The sequence below is a fragment of the Etheostoma cragini genome, chromosome 2 (assembly GCF_013103735.1).
Source record: "Etheostoma cragini isolate CJK2018 chromosome 2, CSU_Ecrag_1.0, whole genome shotgun sequence".
Classification (NCBI taxonomy): domain Eukaryota; kingdom Metazoa; phylum Chordata; class Actinopteri; order Perciformes; family Percidae; genus Etheostoma; species Etheostoma cragini.
The window spans coordinates 12,984,892-13,006,566 of NC_048408.1; the positions used below are offsets into that span (position 1 = coordinate 12,984,892).

General features: G+C 39.5%; 1 protein-coding gene and 1 long non-coding RNA gene across 2 annotated transcripts; one reads left to right on the forward strand and one right to left on the reverse strand.

The window, feature by feature from the left end:
• Nucleotides 1-185: 185 nt before the first annotated feature.
• On the forward strand, nt 186-19,597 carry papss1 (3'-phosphoadenosine 5'-phosphosulfate synthase 1). Its single transcript, XM_034894754.1, has 12 exons — nt 186-466; nt 1,265-1,379; nt 1,471-1,706; nt 3,847-3,985; nt 4,574-4,692; nt 4,968-5,081; nt 5,299-5,410; nt 8,779-8,984; nt 12,491-12,626; nt 13,024-13,292; nt 14,490-14,719; nt 18,948-19,597. The coding sequence occupies exons 1-12, from the start codon at nt 407-409 to the stop codon at nt 19,084-19,086; spliced, it is 1,875 nt and encodes a 624-aa protein (XP_034750645.1). The 5' UTR covers nt 186-406; the 3' UTR covers nt 19,087-19,597.
• Nucleotides 2,212-19,769, reverse strand: LOC117958406. The gene is made up of 2 exons (XR_004659714.1): nt 19,679-19,769; nt 2,212-2,318 (listed from the first exon to the last, which is right to left on the reverse strand). It is a non-coding gene; the product is annotated as an uncharacterized LOC117958406 (long non-coding RNA).
• Nucleotides 19,770-21,675: the final 1,906 nt, after the last annotated feature.

Below are 21,675 nucleotides of genomic sequence, written 5' to 3' on the forward strand. Positions count from 1 at the left end.
TTTTTTTTTTACTTGTAATTACGATCCGTTGTAAGTACTGCTTGCAGATCAGTTGAGTCGTTCAGCCAGTTACTGTGCTGAGCGACGATATCTTAACAAAACTGACATCAGATCAGATCAGTTCCCGCACTCTGTGCACCGACCCAGCCCCCCCCCTCCCCCGATCTGACCACGGACTCAGGAAATGCGTCACTCCGTCGCCGGTAAGCGGTGACGTGGCTGCTGCTGCTGGGGAAGCTCTTCCCGGTTGTAGTGCAAAGCTCCTCCGGGCTCTTCCATTCACTGGAGATACCTGTGCCACCCAAAAAAACTAACCTGTGCAAACTGGGAGTGCCGAGCAGTTTGTCGTTTTGTGTGTCGCTTAAAGAGGCTAGCTTGTTGAATTAGCCGCTGACTCCTGCAAGCCATGGACACGTACGGCAACTCGCACAAGAAACAGAAGATAGGCAACGCTGCCCAGAACTGGGTGAGTTTTTCTTTCGCCAAGTTTCACTAATCAGTTAACTAACGTTACTAATGAATTAACAGGCTTTGTCAGCCAATTAGCTATTTGGCTAGCTTTCTAGACATTATACAGCTAGTTAACGGTAAGTAACGGTGATGCTAGCTCTACATTTAAAGCCCAGTTGCTAGCAGCGGCGAGACTGAAAGGTAGCTAACGTTAACCAGTTAACTGCTAATAAAGTGCATATAGTGAATAAAGGCATACTAATGTTATGTAAAGCTGGGATAACATTACCTTTGGCAGCTAGTCCCAGCATAAGTGTCAACAAACTACTCTTTGCTTTTGCCAGATACTGCTGCGAGCACAAATTCCTGTGTATATAGAATGATTAAAAGTAACTTAACACTGAAATGCAAACTGCAGTATTTAACGTTACATTGTTTAAGGAATTAATCTTAACAAATGTAATGCATACATAAACAACACAAACAGTAACACCAGACAAACACATAGAGCCTAAACAATTAGTTACTTAACCAAAAAAAAGTAAAGCTAGTCAAAAGTTAGAATTTGAAGTCTATTCACAGTCATATGTGATGTAAACTTAATGTTATTACTGTTAGCTCTACATACAGGTTCCAAGCTTTCTTTATATTATAGCACAGTCTTCAGATATCTGAGAAACCACATTTTAAAGTGACTTCAAAGTCACTCTGATCATGTTAACCTTCTATCCTTTAATTTAGAGTTTCTGTTAAATAAACTTGTATAATTGGGCTGCAATCGGGTTGAATTGACAGTAAATCTGTATCATTTCAGGGGATGCAACGTGCAACTAATGTCACCTATCAAGCCCATCATGTCAGTCGAAACAAGCGTGGGCAGGTTGTGGGCACAAGAGGAGGGTTCAGAGGATGCACTGTTTGGCTGAGTGGTAGGTTGTGCTATTTATCAAGGTGTTCTTTCTGCACCTGTGTATTACTCCATTGTTGTTTCGTAATGCTGATGTTTTCTTCTATGCCAAGGTTTGTCCGGTGCAGGGAAGACTACAGTTAGCATGGCTCTGGAGGAGTACCTAGTGTGTCATGGTATTCCCTGCTACACACTGGATGGGGACAATATCCGTCAGGGGCTGAACAAAAACCTAGGCTTTAGCCCAGAGGACCGTGAAGAGAACATAAGACGCATTGCTGAGGTGGCCCGGCTTTTTGCTGACGCTGGGCTGGTCTGCATCGCCAGCTTCATCTCTCCCTACAGCAGGGTGAGTGACTCGCCAAGGAAAGCATCAGGGGTTGAATAACAGAAACAAATGACCACATGGATAAATGTGGCTGGACTCTATTACATTTTGTTTTGATAGAATTGTGGCCCTTTTTGTAAAAAGTTTTGATTTATTTTTGGGATTACCTATAGGTCTTGGATTACTGATCATGTCTTTATTCTGCTGAAATTGATGACAACAGATTTGTAAAGAAAAAGTAGAGCTTTAATATGATCCTGCAGTGATTTCTTAACATACAGGGTTCACCTTCTAGAGGTATTATTAAAAAAAAAATTACAACTATGGACTGGTGCATGAGTAGAAGGATTTTTGTTTTTCTTAGAGGTTCAAATATATTCTAATATCTTTGCCCATTATGTCCACAAAAGGGCAAACCAAGAGAGACATAGCTACTTGTATAGAAATATTTATTTGGACATAAATGTTTTTTTTTTTAAATGTCTTCATACCTACATTACATTATAAACAAATTAAACAATAGATGGATGGATAGATACTTTATTCATCCCAAGGGAAATTTTAAGCATCCAGTAGCTTAGACAACCACAACAGAACACACACACACACACACACACACACACACACACACACCTGACTCACATACATTAAAAAAACACTCACATAGATTCAAATTGTTAACTATTTGTGAAAGTCCTGGTATGGACTGATCATGTGACGCAATGACCTGGATAGGGTGCTATGGTAGAGTGTGTGCAGTGGTGGTAGTGGAAAAATGAACAATGCAGTGATTGTAAAGTGCAGTAGCTTGTTATATAAATTATTAAATAACTAATACAAATACAAGAATGTAAACATAATAGAATTGCTTGACAAAGAAAACAAAACATAACAGGAAATAAGTTATAAGAAGTAGATGTTACGACCACAGTTCAAATTGTGTACGAGGACAAATATAGCCTATAAGACAGTCAGGTGTCCAGCGTCCAGCAGGCAAGTGGCTAAGGGAGAAAGGCTCATGCTAAAAAAATTCATTTATTTATTATTTCCTATTTTGTTTGGTATTATATAGTTTGATGGACTTCCTCAACCTGTCTGTTGAGCATGATAGTGACAGAAGTCTGCACTGAACATGCTCTTCTGTTTGATGAACGTGCGGTGTAGTGGGTGGCTGTCATTGTCCATGATCGCCAGCATCCTACTCGTGGTCCATTTCTCTGCAGTTGCTGTGATTGACTCCAGCTCACTGCCAACAACAGAGCCAGTTTTTCTTATCAGTTTATTCAGTCGCCCAGCGTCTCTGTTAATGCTGCCTCCCTGGCACACCACAGCATAAAACAGGACACTGGCAATGACTGACTGGTAAGGGGAAGGGAGGGGAGGAGCTTACTGCAGACATTGAATGACTGTAGCCAGTCAACGTTGTCCATGTGCTGACCACCTCCACATTGACCCCTTTAATGGAGATTGGTAGCATATGTGGCTTAGATCTCCTGAAATCAATGTCCTGTACTGTAAAACCTTAATTTAACGACCATAGACCTCTCTCCCTTTCTCTCTCTCTCTAGAGCATGCAGGAGGCAGGACGATGTCTGACAATTTCGGGGTCGCCCCTTACCGACAAAAGTTGCCAAATCTCTTTGTCTCTCCAGCTCTACATTTTCGTTGGCATCTTTGTGTAAATTACCCTTCTTCTTTACCGTCATATGTTTGTTTTGTTTCCGGTTTTGCGCCAGCTGCATGATAGAAACGTCATCAACATGCCCACTGGCTGGGCTCAATCTAACATTACACAGACTTCGTAGGAATCTGCTTAACGTCGTTTAGGAAGCAGCGGCCGAGGCCCGTGTGAGAATGCGTGGGGTAGACTCCTGCTGTGGTGCTGATTTTTTTTCGTTTTTTTTTTCTCAAAATTGAATAATTATGGTCATATTCAAATGTCTGTTTTTTTTTTTTCTTTAGAATATATGTCTTCAAATTCAAAATAGTCGTTGTCAGCCCTAGTTCACTGCAAAGAATGCTGTCCACTTGCAGCAGAAAACAAAAACATTTTGTTTGGTAAAAAACAAATCCGATGAGCCTTAATAACATTCTGTCTTTTACTAACTCTTTAACTAAATCATGTTTCTACCTCACTGTGTATTTGGTTATTGTTTATCAGGATCGCCTCAATGCCAGGAAGATCCATGAGGCAGCAGGGCTGCCTTTCTTTGAGGTGTTTGTGGACGCTCCACTGGATGTCTGTGAGCAGAGGGACGTGAAGGGGCTGTACAAGAGAGCCAGAGCGGGGGAGATCAGAGGTGCAGTAGGGTTTAATATTGTTTATTTACAATGCATCAGTAGATCCAATGCCTAGATTAATCTGTCTGTTAAGTGATTAAGTTAGGGTTCATACTTGGACTTAAAGTGACATCAAGAGAGAGAAACTGCTCCACTGGAGCGGTTAAGTTGAAGGGCCTTGCTTAACGGTATGCCTGCGGTGGTAATGAGGTTCAGTCTGGGGATTGAACTGACGACCTCCCGGTCACAAGCTCGCATCTTTTTGTTTTGTTGTCTCATTGTTTGTTATTGAGATGGAATTTCATTCTGAGGGATGTACCATTTAACAAGTTCAGAGCCAGGGTTTATTTGCCTTAGCTGGCTCAACAGGCCTGAAGCCCTAATCAGAGAGAAAGCGTACCATGACCATAGTTCTCAACGGGCTCTGTTAACCCAGTTGTTCTTTCTTCAGTCATGTAGTAATTCTTCATACAAGAATATGGAGAAAGCAGTGTGGTGTACAGGGATTTGAAATCTATACGATAATGGGAATCTTTTCATATAAATTAGGCTTTGTATATTTTACATAGAAGATAAAAAATGTGATTACAATTCTCTTTTTTGATTAGGTTTCACTGGAATTGACTCAGAGTACGAGAAGCCAGAGGCCCCAGAGCTGGTGCTGAAGACCGACTCCTGTAGTGTGAATGAGTGCATACAGCAGCTTATTGACCTGCTTCAAGAGAGGGTGAGGGGAAGAAATGTCCTGCTTTGACATGCTTAAAATAACAGATAGCTAGAGACTGGAAGTTCAAGACTTTATGCATAAAACTGTGTCATCACTACTCTATTGGCCACAAGGGGGCGGAGAAGCCTTGTATTTGAATGAATGTTGTTTGACTGCATCTACACTGTGTTGTGTTGATATTTGTTTTTTGAAAAGTAAACCTTTTATGAAAGTGAATTTGTTGTGCTTATGCAGGATGTTTTATTAATAATTTTATTTCACATTATTTTCTGCAGGATATAGTTCCTGTTGATGCATCTTATGAAGTGAAAGAGCTGTACGTTCAGGAGAATAAACTGGACCTGGCTAAGGCGGATGCAGATACTCTGCCTGCTGTGCAGATTGGCAAGGTGCTTCTGGTTTTCTTTTTTGATTTGGATCAATCTTAATAAATAAATGAAGCCAAATAACTATTGATAGCCTGTATGTACTGTATATAGAGCAGTTGTTAGTCATTTATCTATTCACCGATGCATGCTTTACCTATTCCTTTTCATTTGAACTGCACATAATAAGCTGTTGGTCAACATGTCACCCATTGTATGTGAATGTGTGTGTGCTCTTCAGGTGGACATGCAGTGGGTGCAGGTGCTGGCTGAAGGCTGGGCCACTCCTCTGAATGGCTTTATGAGAGAGAGAGAGTATTTGCAGTGTCTTCATTTTGACTGCCTGCTGGATGGTACGATTTCAATAATGTTTTTAAGAAAAATAACATTTTGATATTACATTTTACAATTCACTATTGCTGTACTTAAGAAAGGCACTAGATGGAGATGAGTGCTCACAAAAAGAATTACTGACAGAAATGGTGGATAGCTTTCTTTCTGCAAACATTTCTATCACCCATACTGTAGCTACATATAGTAGAAATTGAGTTGTGTGAGCATCACAATATGCTCTCAGTTAACCTGTCCTTACCTCTTACTTAATTCTTATTCATAAGTGTCTTTTCGTTAGACACTTATGAACTGTAGGAGTTGTGTATTATTTTTGTCTGATGAACCTCAAATGCCTTTCAGCTGTAGTTTTTCGTGTTCCTCTCTCACTTTTGTTTTACTTTTACTCCAATTCAAATTGAGAACTATGATTAAATGTAGTGTTAAATAAGATTAACAAATACTCCCTGCATGTGTCCCTGCCAACTGCAATGCAGATTTTGTACTGTTGGATGTGCTGAGAGGTTTAAATTAGTTTCTATCTTGCGGGCCGACATGATGAAGAAGTGCTCCATTGTTATTTATACAGCATGGATGTAAAACTTGGCTAGGTGGCTGAATGACACGTTGATAAACGCAGTCAATGATGCAGAATTGTAAGAATGATGATGTTGTATATCATGTGGATGATGTAATCAGTCCAGTGGCACCCAAGTCTCATGAATGTCTTACTTTATTTTGGCAGTTTTCAGAAAACAAGTATCACTATGGGCGTAGAGTTTCTTGATGTAATTACTGCAATTTCACATGTATTGTTTGAAATTCCAAGAAAAAGTCAATTTAGTTTTATTGCCCACATGTCCACTCAAACCTCAGTTGTGTGTTGTGATGCCAAATACTTTGCTACACACACAGTAAAGGGAAAATACATAAAATAAATTAGAAGCTAACATAGCCTGTATTTAATTTTCAGATTAGATCGGCTGTCCTCACTGAGGCATAAAGCTATCAAGTTGTTACAACTTGATTAAAGTTCTTTCCTGAAAGAAAGATGCCTAGCCTGAGAAACAGAGCTGTCTGGACAAACCAGGGGGAAAAAGAAATACTGTATATTGATGTAAAAAAAAGTCCTAATTCCACTTTTCCTGTTTGTCCGGAGGGAGAGGGACACAGAGGAAGAGGCTTCTGTAATGATTGACACCACACGCCACCATTTGTCCATTTTCGCTTGCTTCTTTCACAGTGAGAGAATGATATCACAGTGAAAGGATTGATCGCCCAAACTATAACACTAAATCTGGTTGGGAAGCAGAAAGCTGCATGTTTGACTAATCAAATAGTCTGCAAAAATAAACAGACCCATATCCAAGCTTGTCTCTCTCTCACTTGGACATTTGGCAATCTTGGGCGTGTGTTCTATCAAAACCAGCTGTAAGCTCTACACTGTGACAGAGGGGACGAGAAGAGGGTTCTCCTGGGGGAGGATGGGGTAGCAACAGTCAGCGTTCCCTCCTGTTTCCACTGCATTTGATCTGATGTGATATGAAAAGCGTGTCGGTCCAAACATTTTCATCAACCTTGACGGCAAAATGAACCTTGCAACAGAATGCTGTCACTGCACAGCTCAAATCATAGAAGGAGAGAGGGTCAAGCTCCAGCTTAGTTTAAGAAGGGATTTTTATCCTCTAGCTTCTTAAATTGCAGCCTTGAAGACTCACTGTAGCCTGGGGTTTAGCTGTATATCCCACATTTAGCCTGATGGGCTACAGAATGGAAACTTGATCAGAATAGTTGAGCTGTTTTCTTGAGTATACTAACCTTTTAAATGTTTTAACCCAATTGTTTTTCTTGGATTGTTATCTGATAGTAAAGGTGCTCTGTGGAGTTTTCTTGTAAACAAACAAGTTATGTTTAGGTTCGGTGTTTTTCCGTTAAAAAAGTTTTTGTTTTTAAAGGGTAACTACCTTTTTTTTGTCTTTGTGTGTAAGTGACTGATAGGAACAACAATCGTTGAAATTGGTCCAGTATTAAAGGCTGTTATTTGGTTTACATAGTTTTATTTAGTTTGTCAACTCTGAATGACAAAGTGTACTTTACAATGCTTAAATGACAGTTTATTTAAAATTTTTTGCATTTTTTGCATGTTTTAAAAAAAGGATATTGCTACTTAACAGAAAGGTTAACCTCCTTATAAATCCTTTTAATAATGTTGTCAGACATTTAGAATATTAATCTAAGTGGCAAAATTAGCACTTTTGTGAAGATAAATACAATCTGCATAATTGCCCTATTAACTTAGATTGTAGCGTGTTTTGCCGCTGCTGACTTCAGCGATCTCGCTTAATACTGGACCAGTGATAAAGATTGTAGTTCCCATCAGTCACTTAGACACAAAAATATAGGAAAATAGGCTGTAAAAAACGGTAGTTCCCTTTTAAGGTCTAACAATCATGTTGAATGAATTTCCTTCTTCATTCATTTTGCAAAGCCAATTTGTAGAAAATATTTTTAACTGTGCATTGTTTTTACAAAGTTTAGAAGTCTGCTTTACTTGTTGGTTTGTTACAGCTGCCAAGTGCCGATCACTGGTATAGCTTGAAATTGTTGGCCGGACTGTATTTCATTGCACGCTTGTGTACAAGCATGATACCGATGAAAGGGGGGCCCACTCATAAAAACGTTGCTCCATAGTGCAGATAAAGTTCTCTCAGATCCAATTCAGTAGGTGGTTCAGTTAAGTTTAATATGAGCACTTTAATCACTGCGCAGTGAAGACAGAAGTTCTCAAAAAGCTGTAGAGGTCTCTCTGACCAGAGTGAGTCTGAGGTTTTAGAATAAAAAAATAGAGCTACAGAATTGAAAAAAATCTGAGAAGACATTCCCTTGGGATTTTTATTCACTGGATATTATAATGTAGTACTAGTCCCCTTGTATATTTTTCAGAGCTGAAACAATTCTTAATTTGTTGATCGGCAACAATAATTAAAGTCAGTCAGTCAGGGTCAGTCATTTCAAGCATAAATGTCAATATTCTTTTGTTTTAGCTTCAAAATTGAGAGGCATTGACACACTTGTGGTAAGTGGATAGTATTTATATAGCTTGACATCCCTGAAATATCTTCGATGGGAAACTGAATTTCTTTGGGTTTTGGATTGTTTTGTCAGACAAATGAAGCAATTTAAATATGATATGTCAACTTTCGCTTTGGGAAGTAATAATTACTATTTTCTGACATTTTTTAGACAAAATGGTTAATTCAATATTTAAGCAAATGACCAGCGGATTACTTTATAATAACAATAACTAATTGAAGCCCTATTATAATGTGTTTTCTCTCTGCATAAGTATGTCTTTCATTAACAAAATCTACTTAATTTGTCATGGTCCTAGGTGGCGTTATCAACCTATCAGTGCCTGTGGTGCTGCCGGTCTCTACTGCAGATAAAGAGCGTTTAGATAGCGTGACCGCTATGGCCTTGGTCTACGAGGGCAGACGAGTTGCCATCCTTCGCAACCCTGAGTTTTATGAACATCGCAAAGAAGAGCGATGTGCTCGCCAGTGGGGCACCACCTGCAAGGACCACCCCTACATCAAGGTACATTTATTTAGATGAAAAATGAATTCACTTTATAAGTTAATATCTTGCCACAGGCACGAGTAAGTGCTGTGCCAAGTTTGATGTTGTTTGGATTAGAAAGGCAAAAGATATCTTTAAATATATAGGCTGGCCACTCCCCCTCTCACCCGGAGCACCGGAGACAGAGAGCAGTGGAGCTTTGGCAGATAAAATGTGACATAGACCTCAGACCCACAAAAAATGTGCAAAGTATCACTATTTTGGACTGTCTTTGAATAAACAAACGTTTATTCCCGAATTTCAAGAGGTTTCACAATCCCACACATGCAAACAAGTGCAAGTGCAGACAGAGCGTGATGCCACTTATGGCAAGGCTATTTATCTTATAAAGTGAGACGTAGTGTATCTGTATATATGTGGGTCCGTGTTTTGGGGGAAGGTAACCTGCACATCAGCAGACGCCACATGCTGAACACTTTAGAACAGCGGGGGGGGGGACTCCTTTCCTGCTTTTGTATTAAATTGCTGTGAGCTGGGCGCTGTGCAATGCGAGAAAATCTCAGAGTTAAACCGGGCAGATACATCACTTTTCATCAGACTCACTCTGGGTCGGGTTAATTAAGTCGCCAAAATACCACCGTGAATAAAATCCCCTACTTCACCGTTAACCGTCAAGCCACTCAACCTGTACGGAAATGAGCACCTGAAATGTTAAATTTGTTAACGATCAGACACGAGACAACACTTTTGTTCTTGCTCTCTTTCTCTCTCTCTGTGCATTTACACACACACACACACACTGTGATGCTATTTTCTGATTACTCCACATTGACATTGTAATATTTTGTGATTACATTCTGAACTTGCAGCGTTCTCTGTAAGGTAAATATAGTAGTACATTGTCTTCCACTGATGTGGAAGTAGCCTACACTGAAGTCAGTAGTAGGCCATACAATGGAGTTGCATATTAAGTGGTTTGGGGTAAGTCGTTTTTGGGTGCAATTTTGTTTTGATGAATTCTAGAAGCAGCAATACCACAGGCCAAGTAAGTGCCCATTCTAAACAGACACATTTCAACGGGCACTACTAATATAAAATGCTGGAGAAACCCCCAAAGTTAAACCGTGGTAAAAATACTGACCGGTATCGTGTCTGTGTCCTATGTGATAAACACTCAGCATGTAAAAGCAAACTGCTTGGCCTGCTTCGGCACTGATAGAAGACAGATCCGAGCTGGCCTCTTCACATTGCTTATGGAAAGACTGAATAGGTGGAGGAGTGGAGCTCTTCTCACAATCTGTCAGGACGCCCAGTATAATCACTTGATCTTTTTGGTCCATTCTCATTTTGTAGGTGTTATATTTGGATGCTGAGTCTTACTCAGCCTCCACCAAATGTGTTTGAGATTGTACCGCTCAGCTGAACAGGCTGTTGAATGTCTGCCAGCTTCCACCTTTCTGCTCACCCAACCCTTCTCCAAATATACTCAGGAATTGTTTCCATCTGTCTCCTGCTGTGGGGCTCAGGTAGACTCAATGGCGAGATAACGTCCTGAAATGATCTTGCACACCCTGCGGAAAGTCGCACTGGCTTGGAGCTGATAAAGAACAGAACAGTCTAGCGTGGCAGACAAAGATAGATGTCAGGTTTCTTTTTTATAAATCCGTCCACATGGACTAGGAGTGCAAGGTTATTTTTAAAAGTTGCTTGTCTGACTGGCTAATTTTAAATTCCATTGTTTTCAGGATTAATGCAGTTGGCTGGCTTCTTGTATATTGGCAATGGTGCAACATAAAACTGATAATAACCTATAGATAGATAGATATATAGATAGATATACTTTATATATATATATATATTTTTTTAGTGATTTTACTCCCTGAGGTCTGACTGTAAGTCTCATTGGCACATTTTTTAAAAGCCCTATTCTAGATCAACTCGAGCACTAGACTGGCAGCTCAGCTAGATCTTTACATTAACGTATTTTTTTTTGTCTCCCCTTGTTCATGATTAAATCTGGATTAGTAATGTGTTTTAGGATGCAGGAGGCTGCCAGTTTCCTAAATTGTTACTATAACTCTTCAGTGTCAACTCTTGATGCCTCAGCGCTGGCTTTTAACTCTGTATTTCCACAACTGTCATTCTTTATTTACTCAGCTTGTTGTGATTAAGGTGTCACTCATTAAAGTAAGTGTGTGTGTGTGTGCGTGTGTGCGTGCGCGTTGTGTGTGCGTGCATAAGTGTTTGTTTAACTCCCAGAGCCAGTCTGTCAGCACACCTCTGCTGGTACCTACGTTTTTTTTTTTTTTTACCCCATCTCTTTCCAACTATAAACGGCCCGCTCTATATTACATGTAGTTAATCCACTTTTTCCTGTTTACCTGTCCGTCAGACAGGAGCCCCCTTCATCGGAAACCATGGTGTTTATTTGGCAAAGGCCCTTTTCACATGTGAAGTCCTGGGGCACTTTATAACTATTAAACAGAACACATGTGTACGTTGTGTAGGTCTCTACTCTTTTGAGGTATCTACGAAAGCATATTTTTCATTCACTTATGTTAGTAAAATAAATTGCGACTTGTCTTTGCTGTTGATCCGTCCAAAGAATAAGAATGTTAAGCATTTTTCAATGACTCTTCTCAGGCCAGCAGTGGACAGATTGAATTAATTGTGTGGAAATCAAATCACAACACCATCCTAAAACCTCTTACAACAAAGCCAAGTTGATATTGATCACATCACGTAGAGACCCCTACAGCTGACAACTTTCAGATTTTTATGTATAGCCTTCCAGATCACACTGAATTCAGTCTGTTTGTAAAGTATGGATATCCAAGAGTTTTTTTCCCCCATTCCACATGTTAAATGGAATAAGTGACATCTTTTTGTATCAACTTCCAAAGGCTGTCTTTTTCCAAATGTTTACACACTTAATGTTTCATTTGTGGCCTTTGTCCGAGTTCTTTCCAAATCTGTGCTGGAGCTCTGCTGGTTTTATTACAGAGCCTGTAAAGAAATGTCACTTTGTATCACATTAAAATCGTGCAGGCCACTCTTTTCAGTAACTCAAGCTACAGTGTCATAAATGCCACAAGAGACAGGTGAAATATATTGCCTGAAACAATAGCAGCCTTTGCCTGAATCCTTAGCACTTCTGTGGCATTGTTGGATTAATTCTGAGTGAAAAAAAGCAGCCCTCTAATGTGGTCATATAAAGGCTCATCACTAGGTTTTATATTAGAATTTAATCTGATTGTGTCTCTGTTATTGAATTTAAGGTAGTAGACACGTGGAAAAGTGCAGAAGAGTGGGCATGCCAGAGTTTTGTTGACTGTTTAACAACATGGAGACTTTGATTTATGCTGGTGTGTCCCTGTTGCGACTGGGTAATAACTTGGGAGCTTTATTAGAATTCCTGCTGGCCTGGTTCCAGCCCAGTGAAGCATTTATGGACCACAGAGTCTTAAGTCTGGATCATGTTTGAGTTGTGTTCCCTGTCATGATCATTGTGACTCCTATTACAGATGGTGATGGAAAGTGGGGACTGGCTGGTCGGAGGAGACCTGCAGGTTCTGGACAGAATCTACTGGAACGACGAACTCGATCAGTACCGACTGACACCCACTGAGCTCAAACAGAAGTTTAAAGAAATGAATGCAGGTGCGGGTTCAAGTTGTGTTGGTTGTTGTTTATTTTACGCCGGAACTAAATTAAAACGTTCACGAGATATTAATCCAAGGACTTTTAGAGACGGTAGTGTCACAATATTTATAAACTTTTACTTTCTTTTCTTTATAAGGAGAGGACACATTGGGTAGTCCACTTACTTCAATCCTGTTATTCTTTGTTTAGTCTTTGAGAAAGAGACATAGAAGAAATTCATGGGAGAGAAAGCTTTGGTGTGATTTAGACCCTCAGTGTATGTGGTTTCAGTGGTTGGGCACTGAGCTGCTTAATTATCTTTCTCGGTACATTGTGGCCTTTTGTTTGTTTTGTAGAGATGTGTTCCAATGTGTTTAACAGACCCTTTTCACCCTCCTCCTTTCTCTCTATTTAGATGCTGTATTTGCCTTTCAGCTTCGCAACCCAGTCCACAACGGCCATGCTCTTTTGATGCAGGACACCCACAAGCGCCTTATCGAGCGAGGCTACCGCCGGCCTGTTCTGCTGCTCCACCCACTGGGAGGTTGGACCAAGGACGATGATGTGCCGCTGCCCTGGCGAATGAAGCAGCATGCCGCTGTGCTGGAGGAGGGCGTCCTGAATCCAGACTCGACCATTGTGGCTATTTTTCCTTCACCCATGATGTATGCTGGGCCAACTGAGGTAATGGTTAAGAAGAATATTATATTTGCAGTTACATGTTCAAGGTTTCTTTTTAATAAAAGTCATGATGTTTTCCTCAAAACTGACAGGGAACAAAAATTGACTGCAGCCCTGAGTAATAACAACAGACGCAGAGAGTAGAATTTTTATTTTTTTCTTGGTGTCGGCACATTTCTGAGAGTGAGAAATGGCAGGAAAAGGGATTTGCAATTGTCTTGAGGCACTTTGTTAAGTGAAACCTTGCCATACACAAACCTCTTTGTGTGACTGTGCGTAACTGTGTAGCAAGGAATCTTTTAATCACTCACTTAGGATAATTGGAAAGCTACAGTGCAAATTATTGAGAGCAGATTGAAGGATAGTGGATGTCAGGCAATGAATTTCTTTTCTGAATGGGAGGTTTAGAGAGCCAGGCTCCGCTCCAGGCTTGGTGTCACTGTTCTGACCTTGTTTACCCATTAAAAACAGCATATCATTTTTAATTTGTTTATTAATCCCCAGTGGGGAAATTACAATTTACACTCTGCAAACACACTTTTGTAATCACACACAGGCCTGAAACACACACACATGCTCAGGACCTCTACATGCACTACTGGAGAGATGTCAGTGAGTGGGCAGTGCCCAGGAGGTAAAGTGGCATCTCTACAGCCACCAATCCACACTCCCAACGCAACTCCCTACGGACTGAGCTACTGCCATCCCATATACTCTTATACTTGTACTCTTAGTTTGCCCGCCAAAAACTACTCAAAATATGAAATTGCCTCTCAAGGAATAATGTGGAGATTTAGCAGTTATTGATGACGAGAAACTGAAATAATTCAATAATTTATAATAAATACAAATAAGCTGTTGGAGGCTGGCTAAACTCGTGGAGGAAGCTTACAGTATGTCTACTCAAAAGGGAAAATGGTAAAGATAGAAGTTTAGTTTCAGCTAATCCTATACACCTTTATCATACACAATCTTTTAGATGAAATATTGTAGCACCCACAGCCAAGTTGCCACTGAAAGCATGTTCCAAACATTATTAAATGTAAACACAATTTGAGCAAACCATCATATTAAAAACAACAATCTTTAAATGTAAAAGAAAATGTATAAATTTGTCTTTGTAGCCTTACAAAAGAATACATAAGTTCCACACACATACGGTATTTGTTTAGTTTTTCTTTCTTGTATCCTTGTCCACAGGTTCAGTGGCATTGCAGAGCTCGAATGGTGGCTGGAGCCAATTTCTACATTGTGGGCCGTGACCCTGCAGGCATGCCCCACCCTGACACAGGAAAGGACCTATACGAGCCCACTCATGGCGCAAAGGTCCTCACTATGGCTCCAGGCCTCATCACCTTGGAGATCGTACCCTTTAAGGTTGCCGCTTACAACAAGGTCAAAAAAGCAATGGACTTTTATGACCCCAAAAAGTGAGTACTTGTTTCCCATAGTCTTTAAGTTTATTAGTATAATGGAATACAAGAAAGTCTGAAGCCCCTGTGCTCACTCAAACTAAATTAAACCGCTTATTTGTAAATTTAGAACCAGCAGTCTAAACAGAAACTACATTCTGATAATTAATTACTCATTAGACGTCTTTAAAAAAACACTTTCATCCATTTTCTTTCCTTCTTTTCTTCTATCTACAGTCAAATGCCAACCCAAGAATACCAGAAATTGTTTTTTTTCTTCTTATGTAGTTAGAGGGTTTTGTGGATTAGTACAGGCTTTGATGTTGCTCAAAAATTACAGAGACCTGCCATTAATTAAAGTCTGTGTATGAGCATTGCACGTGATGACTAACAAAAATCCTGCAATCTCACTGCCTCTTGTAGAGGATTTGAGGCAGCCTGCACAGTCAGGTTATGCAACTATTTACACTTAACTATGTTTGGCTAGGGATGTTAAAACTAAATATGGCCAAACTGATCAAAAGATTTGCTTTGTTTTCCATGATGCATATTTATGACGTTGAGTCCAAACCAAACTGTTGATCGGGAACATCTAGTACTTTTAGTGCTTCTAAAAATAGTATAACGGACCATTTGTTTAGCTTTCCTTCACTTTGCAATTACGAAGTGCAAATAACAGGAATGTTTTCCTGCTCATCAGCTCTGGTAAATGTCTGTTATTGATTGAATGTCACCTTTTTCATACCGTGATTAAAGGTTTATCTTGAATCTTGAAGGGGAGGGAGGTCTGATCAAAACTTTTCTTCATGAGGTTATATTCTGTAACAATACCCCTAACTGTCAGTCTAAATTATTGACTAAAGTAAAGAAGAAATTAAACGGCTAGTTGTCATCAAGGAGTCAAAGCTTTTATTCGTTACACACAAGTAAATGTGTAGTTTAATGTAGTGTGGTCTACAGATCTGTAAATCACTTTGTCCAGTAAAATACTCTACACTTTAATAACATGATTTTGATCCAATGGTTTGATAACCTCTTAAAGGTCCCATAGCATGAAAATGTCACTTTATGAGTTTTTTTTAACATTAATAGGAGTTGGCCCATTGGCTAGAAATGGCGATAGGTGTAAACCGAGCCCTGGGTATCCTGCTTTGGCTTTTAAGAAAATTTAAGTTCAGATGGGCCAATCTGGAATATTCCTCTCTCTCTCTCTCTCTCTCTCTCTCTCTCTCTCTCTCTCTCTCTCTCTCTCTCTCTCTCTCTCTCTCTCTCTATATATATATTTTAATTTTCTTAAAAGCCAAAGCAGGATATATAATTTACCTCCCCTTTCTCTGCTTTGCCCACCTAGAGAATTTGGCCTGCCCACGACAAAGAGAGAGACATCATGGCTTGAAAACAAGCAAAGCATGTGACACTCTCAAATGTCAAGTGCAGATTTGTGTCACGCATGCTCCGATGTAAACGGTTTACGACATAACGTGTCATACCCAATCAGAGTAGAGTCAGACTGCCTCTGGTTAAGTGCGGATGAACAGTTTACAGCATAATGTATCGTACTGAAATTTGTCAAATCCATGAAATAATAAGCTTTTCTCATTACAAACAATAAGAGAAGATGGAAATCATTTTCAATCTTTTTGTTTAAGCTATCTATGATTTGATTGCTAACGTTAGCTCGAAACTCCATTCAACTGACAACCTTTTGTTGTGTTTGATTGCTAACTTGTAGCCAGTTGTGAACAAACTTCGTTATATTAAGTAGGTCCATTTATACTGTGTTGACATTACAGAAATCTCTTGTTAGCATCTTGTAGGCTTGTTGTCGCAAAGTGATGCACGCGCAACTCACATCTGCACTCGATTTACATCGGGAAGTGACAGCATGGCAGTTGGTCAAGGCTACAACCCTAGCCACCACCTTGCCCCTTCACTTTCCTCCTCAATAGCATTTAAAGCTACAGACACAGAAATGGTACATCCTAAGTAAAGCTCGATGTGAGACTGGCTCTAGTGGCTGTAATTCTGCACCAAGGCTGAGTTTTGGGAAAGAGACTTCAGTTATGGTATTAGGGGACCGCTAAGGTTTGTATAAAAGCATCCACAAAGCAGCATGCCATAAGACCTTTAAGGCTAAAGCTAGAGAGAGCAATGCAAGATGGTTACTGGATTTCCAAAGTCTGTAGTCATCTGAGATTTATGGCATTCCATTCTCTCATGCATGCTGACAGCGCCTTGCTAAATTTCAGAAGGAATATGGATGCTTATTCTTATCACCAGTAATACCCCTCCGTCCTCCTCCAAAGTGTAATGGCTCAGATCACAGCAAGCTGTTTCTAATTTGACACTGTATAAAAATGTTCTTGGAAGAATTTGCCCAGAGCTCTTTTACCTCACTCCATGTAAACTGCTAGGTCTTTGTTACAGCTTCTCATTGTGCTCTGTCATGTGATAGCAATTAGAAATTTTGACTTCATAAACAGCAGTACCCTCGCTGAGTGTCAGCTCAGTGGAGATAATTGTAAATGTCTGCCTACAAGATGTCTAAAACTGTCTTGAATATCCCTGACAGTAATTTATCGACATGACTAGTGAAGATTTGATGAACTTGTGCCAGTACTCCGCTCAGCACTAGTCAAAGATGGAGACTGTCCTTGGCTGCTTGCTTCAAACAAAGTTGACCGTGCAACGAGAAGCCGTCCGACGTCTGTCATAGAGGGAGGATGGAGTAGACATCAGAATGTTTGAAAAATGTTGGAAAGAAACTGTGACAGTATATGATTTTCCGGTCAGTATTTAATTTGAAGCGTGTCACAGCTAGATTCCTTCATGCAGACAGACAGTTTGGTGGTGAGGTTTCTTAGTAGCGTGTGATCGTCTAAAGTGAGGATACAGGTTTTTAAACATAACTCTGGCAACAGTCGTGACTGAAGGCATTGTGTTTTGGGGTTGTCTGTATGCAAGTTTTCCATTCTCTTCAATGCAACATTGTTAAGCAAATGAATCTCTTCTGGCCATTATTCAACTCCTTAACTCAGGAACAGAAGGGTAGCCATTTGGGGATAGAAAGGAAAGTGAGAAAAGAGAGAGGGGGTGACACGCAGCAAAGGGCCACAGGTCTGATTTGAAACCGGGCCGCTGCCAAGGACTCGATAATTGTAGTTTATCTCGCAGTCAGGGTTTCATTTATTTATTGAATAGCAATTTTGGTTGTTTTCACATTAGAAAATAGATTTTAGAATGAAAAACACGCCTTAATCTATGGGTAGGGCGTGGCATATTTTGAATTTCTAGCACTTAAGGGGATCATTTAAAAATAAAAATAAACTGTAATAGATGTGGGCTATATTTTAAAAATGACCTTTTTTCCTCCATTTAAAGGAACACGCCGACTTATTGAGACTTTCATTTATTCACCGTCACCCCCAGAGTAAGATAAGTGTGTGCGTGTTGTAACTCTGTCTGGCAAACCCACCGCTAGCCTAGCTTACCACTGCTGCAAACAAATCACTCCTCTCAAGTAACCGACGTAGCAGTGCTTCGCCTTCAGTGGAGAATATTTCCCAGTATGTATACGGTTAGAAGATGGCTGTGTTGGCTAGTTTGTAAGTTTGTAGTTTGCCAATAAGTCCCAATAAGTCAGTGTGTTCCTTTTGAGAGCACCAGTTAGTTTAGGGGAAACCAAAAGCTCTCCTGTTATTTGTTTCTTCATGATAAATTGATTGTTGTCTAAAATGTTTTTTATTGTTCGTATCACCAACTGTAGAGTTCTCTCCACAAGAAATGTTAAAACATTCTGGCCTAAATATCCAAAACAAAATTTAAGACAGGTATTTTAAAAGAACAAACAGGAATCTAGACTTAACGTATATCATATCATATTATATTGTATGTGCTTTACTTGAAACCTCTGTGTGTGGGATTAAAAAAGTCTGACTTTGGCAGCTTGTACTGTAGTAGTAGTAGTAACAAAAAGGAATCTGTGGCAGACAGAAATGGGTAGTCAAGAACCATAAAGAGCTTATTTTTAGTTTTCAGACTTGGGAAAGATAACAGGATCCTACACTTGATTCCAAAGCAACAGGCGGTAATTGATGGCTCACATTTTCTGTACTGTTGATCAGCGTTTTTTCATTGATTGAAATATGTTACTCAAAACACTCTCTCTCTCGCTCTCTCTCTCTCTCTCTCTCTCTCTCTCTCTCTCTCGCTCTCTCTCTCTCTCTCTCTCTCTCTCAAATTGCAGTCATCAAGATTATGATTTCATCTCAGGCACACGCATGCGTAAGATGGCTCGCGAGGGAGAAAATCCTCCTGGCGGCTTTATGGCCCCGAAGGCCTGGGCTGTGCTGAAGGAATACTATAAGTCACTGGAGAAGGCTTAAAGGCATAGTCTCAGATGAAACAAACATAGAAAACACAGTGATGTTTAACAGGATAATTATGGGGACCACTCATCTACAACAAGCTTTGGCTTCTGTCTGTGTCACTTTCACGCTCAACTGTCATGAATCTAATCTCTGAAATCTTTTACATGTTCTTTATTTAACAAACTCACTCTGATTGTGAAATAAAGTAGAGGTCAGGATATTGATGAATTGTTTTTTCAAGAGAACAAACAAAAGCTTTCTCTAAAATAGATGTTTGTGTTTCTCACTAACTTTATAACTGTTGATGATCAGTTACAAAGTGTTAAAAATTCAAATTTCAAGATTAATAATGACCTTTATGGAAAGTACTGTTGACCAGTACTTTAATTGGTGGGGATGAGTGTTGAGTAGTCATGATATACAAATTAACTGCACTTGAAAGAGTTTACTTAACTCACTACTGAAAACCACAAGTTACTTTGTACTGTATGTTTGCAAGTGGCAACATTTGGTGTACGTATTTCATGTGAAAGGCTTCTGACTTGGTCTTAAGAAAGTGAATTCAGATGTTTTGTTTGAATTAGCGCACACACACACACACACTCACACACTAAAGGAGACCTATTATACTTTCCCATATTTTCTTTTGTATCTCTAATGTTACAGTTCCAGTTGTTCATATTAAACGTGGCCAAAGCTTCAAATAATGATGTTACTTTCTCCCCAGTTTTGGACCACATTACTGCTCGAACATGTCCAATTGCGTAGTTTTTGGTTTAGAAGTCTTTGTGTGTTTTTTGATGATAGAAAGTCATGCTATACTCCGTTACAATGGACTGCTAACTACACGCAGCTACATGCTAACACCAGGAAAACTGTGATTTTGGCTGCCGATGTTAATTTCTCCCTAAAATTAGATCACAAGTCTTGTTGTTTAGTATTTGGTTTGGAAGCCTTTGTTTGTGATTTTTCACATTATAAAGTCATTCTATATACTACAGAGACAACAAGAGCAGAGTACAGATACAGAGACCCTGAAACACTGGCCAATCAGAGCAGATTGGGCTTTTTTAGTAGGGGGACTTAAAGAGACCGGTGCTCCAACAGAGCGTCTTAGACAGGGGATGAAAACAGGTGCAGCAGCAGGAGAAAAATGGTGTGAACATTAAAGCATTTAAATATGTTGTTGTAGAATCAAAACAGTCACGTATGACCCTGAAAACAGAATATAATAGGTCTCCTTTAAAGATATTTTTAATGGGATATGCGACCCTAACCTTTCTAAACCAACCTTCCTAAAAAAAACTTATTTGTCATATTTAGTCTATTTATTCTGTCCTAACATTACAACTTCTATTTTGAACTGGTGTGCCTGTAGTTTTAGTGTTTTAAACTTGTCTCACAACAGTCCTGATATTTTGTTACATTTTCATTTTTCTGCCATTGGTTGCTAATATTTTCCATGCGGTATTTCATATTTAAGAGTCGGTCTGTATAATCAGATGGTTGATGGTTACCATAAAGGGATCAGATTTGTAATCTTCCTTGTTCAATAAACCATTTTTAGCAAAAGAAAAATTTGTTTACCATTCTGTAATATTGGGTTTGTTACAAACTAAAGTGCACAGTGTGTGTTTTTTGTTGTTGTTGCAGCACACCAAAGATTTTTTTTAAATACATATTCTTAAACGATTACACTTTATCTTAAATGACAGCACTAGATTTCATGTATTTAGAAACTAACTTACATTGAGGACTTGTCATCAACTTGTAAGAACTTAATAGGTCTAAAACCCTTCATGTCTTTGAGAATAATTTGTTTCAAGTGCATTTTGTCATCTACATGTCATGAACAGCGCACTCTCCAAATATAATTTCTACAATTTTATAGGCACTGGCTTTTGGAACTTTTGTGACCTCCCAGTTGTTCAATCAGCGGCATATTGAATGAGACAGACCCTCTAGTGACCCCAATCAGGCTCAGACACACTTGCACACTGTACAAAGAGCTACAGCTGGCTCCCAGATGCAGCAAAAGTGGAACATACAGGGTTAAATCCAGATGAGAAGAGTGGCTCTGTCAGAAATACCCTGGATACTTCCTCGAATCCAACTCCAAGACCTAATGAAGAGATCCACTCACAACAATTTGTTTTACCTTTCACCAGATTTTCTTCAATCTTAAATGGTAATCAAGCTGGGTCATCAGACAATTTCAAAAGAAGAGCTGATTTCCACACAGAAAATGGTGAAATTAGTTTGGTTGCCTTCATGATTTTTGTTCTTTAAACTATCTGGAGATCAGATGCTCTCTGGTTTATGCAGGTCTGTTACTATGTGCATTCTTAACCCCTTGATGTTATCTTACTTGTTGCATGTACCGGGTATTTTAGGTGTTCCCCCCATATTATCAGATCTTGCTTTGAAACTGTTAATCCGTCTGAGTGTGTTGTTACAGTGTGGCAACCTGCCAGTGGTAAAAGGTTGAAGGTGCCAGAAGAATATGCAGTTATTCTGACTCCTTTTTTACACAACTTACGCCTTCACTCACCTGCGAACCTCGTTTCCGTTGGAGTTGTACAGAATTTAGACAGTCATAAAAAA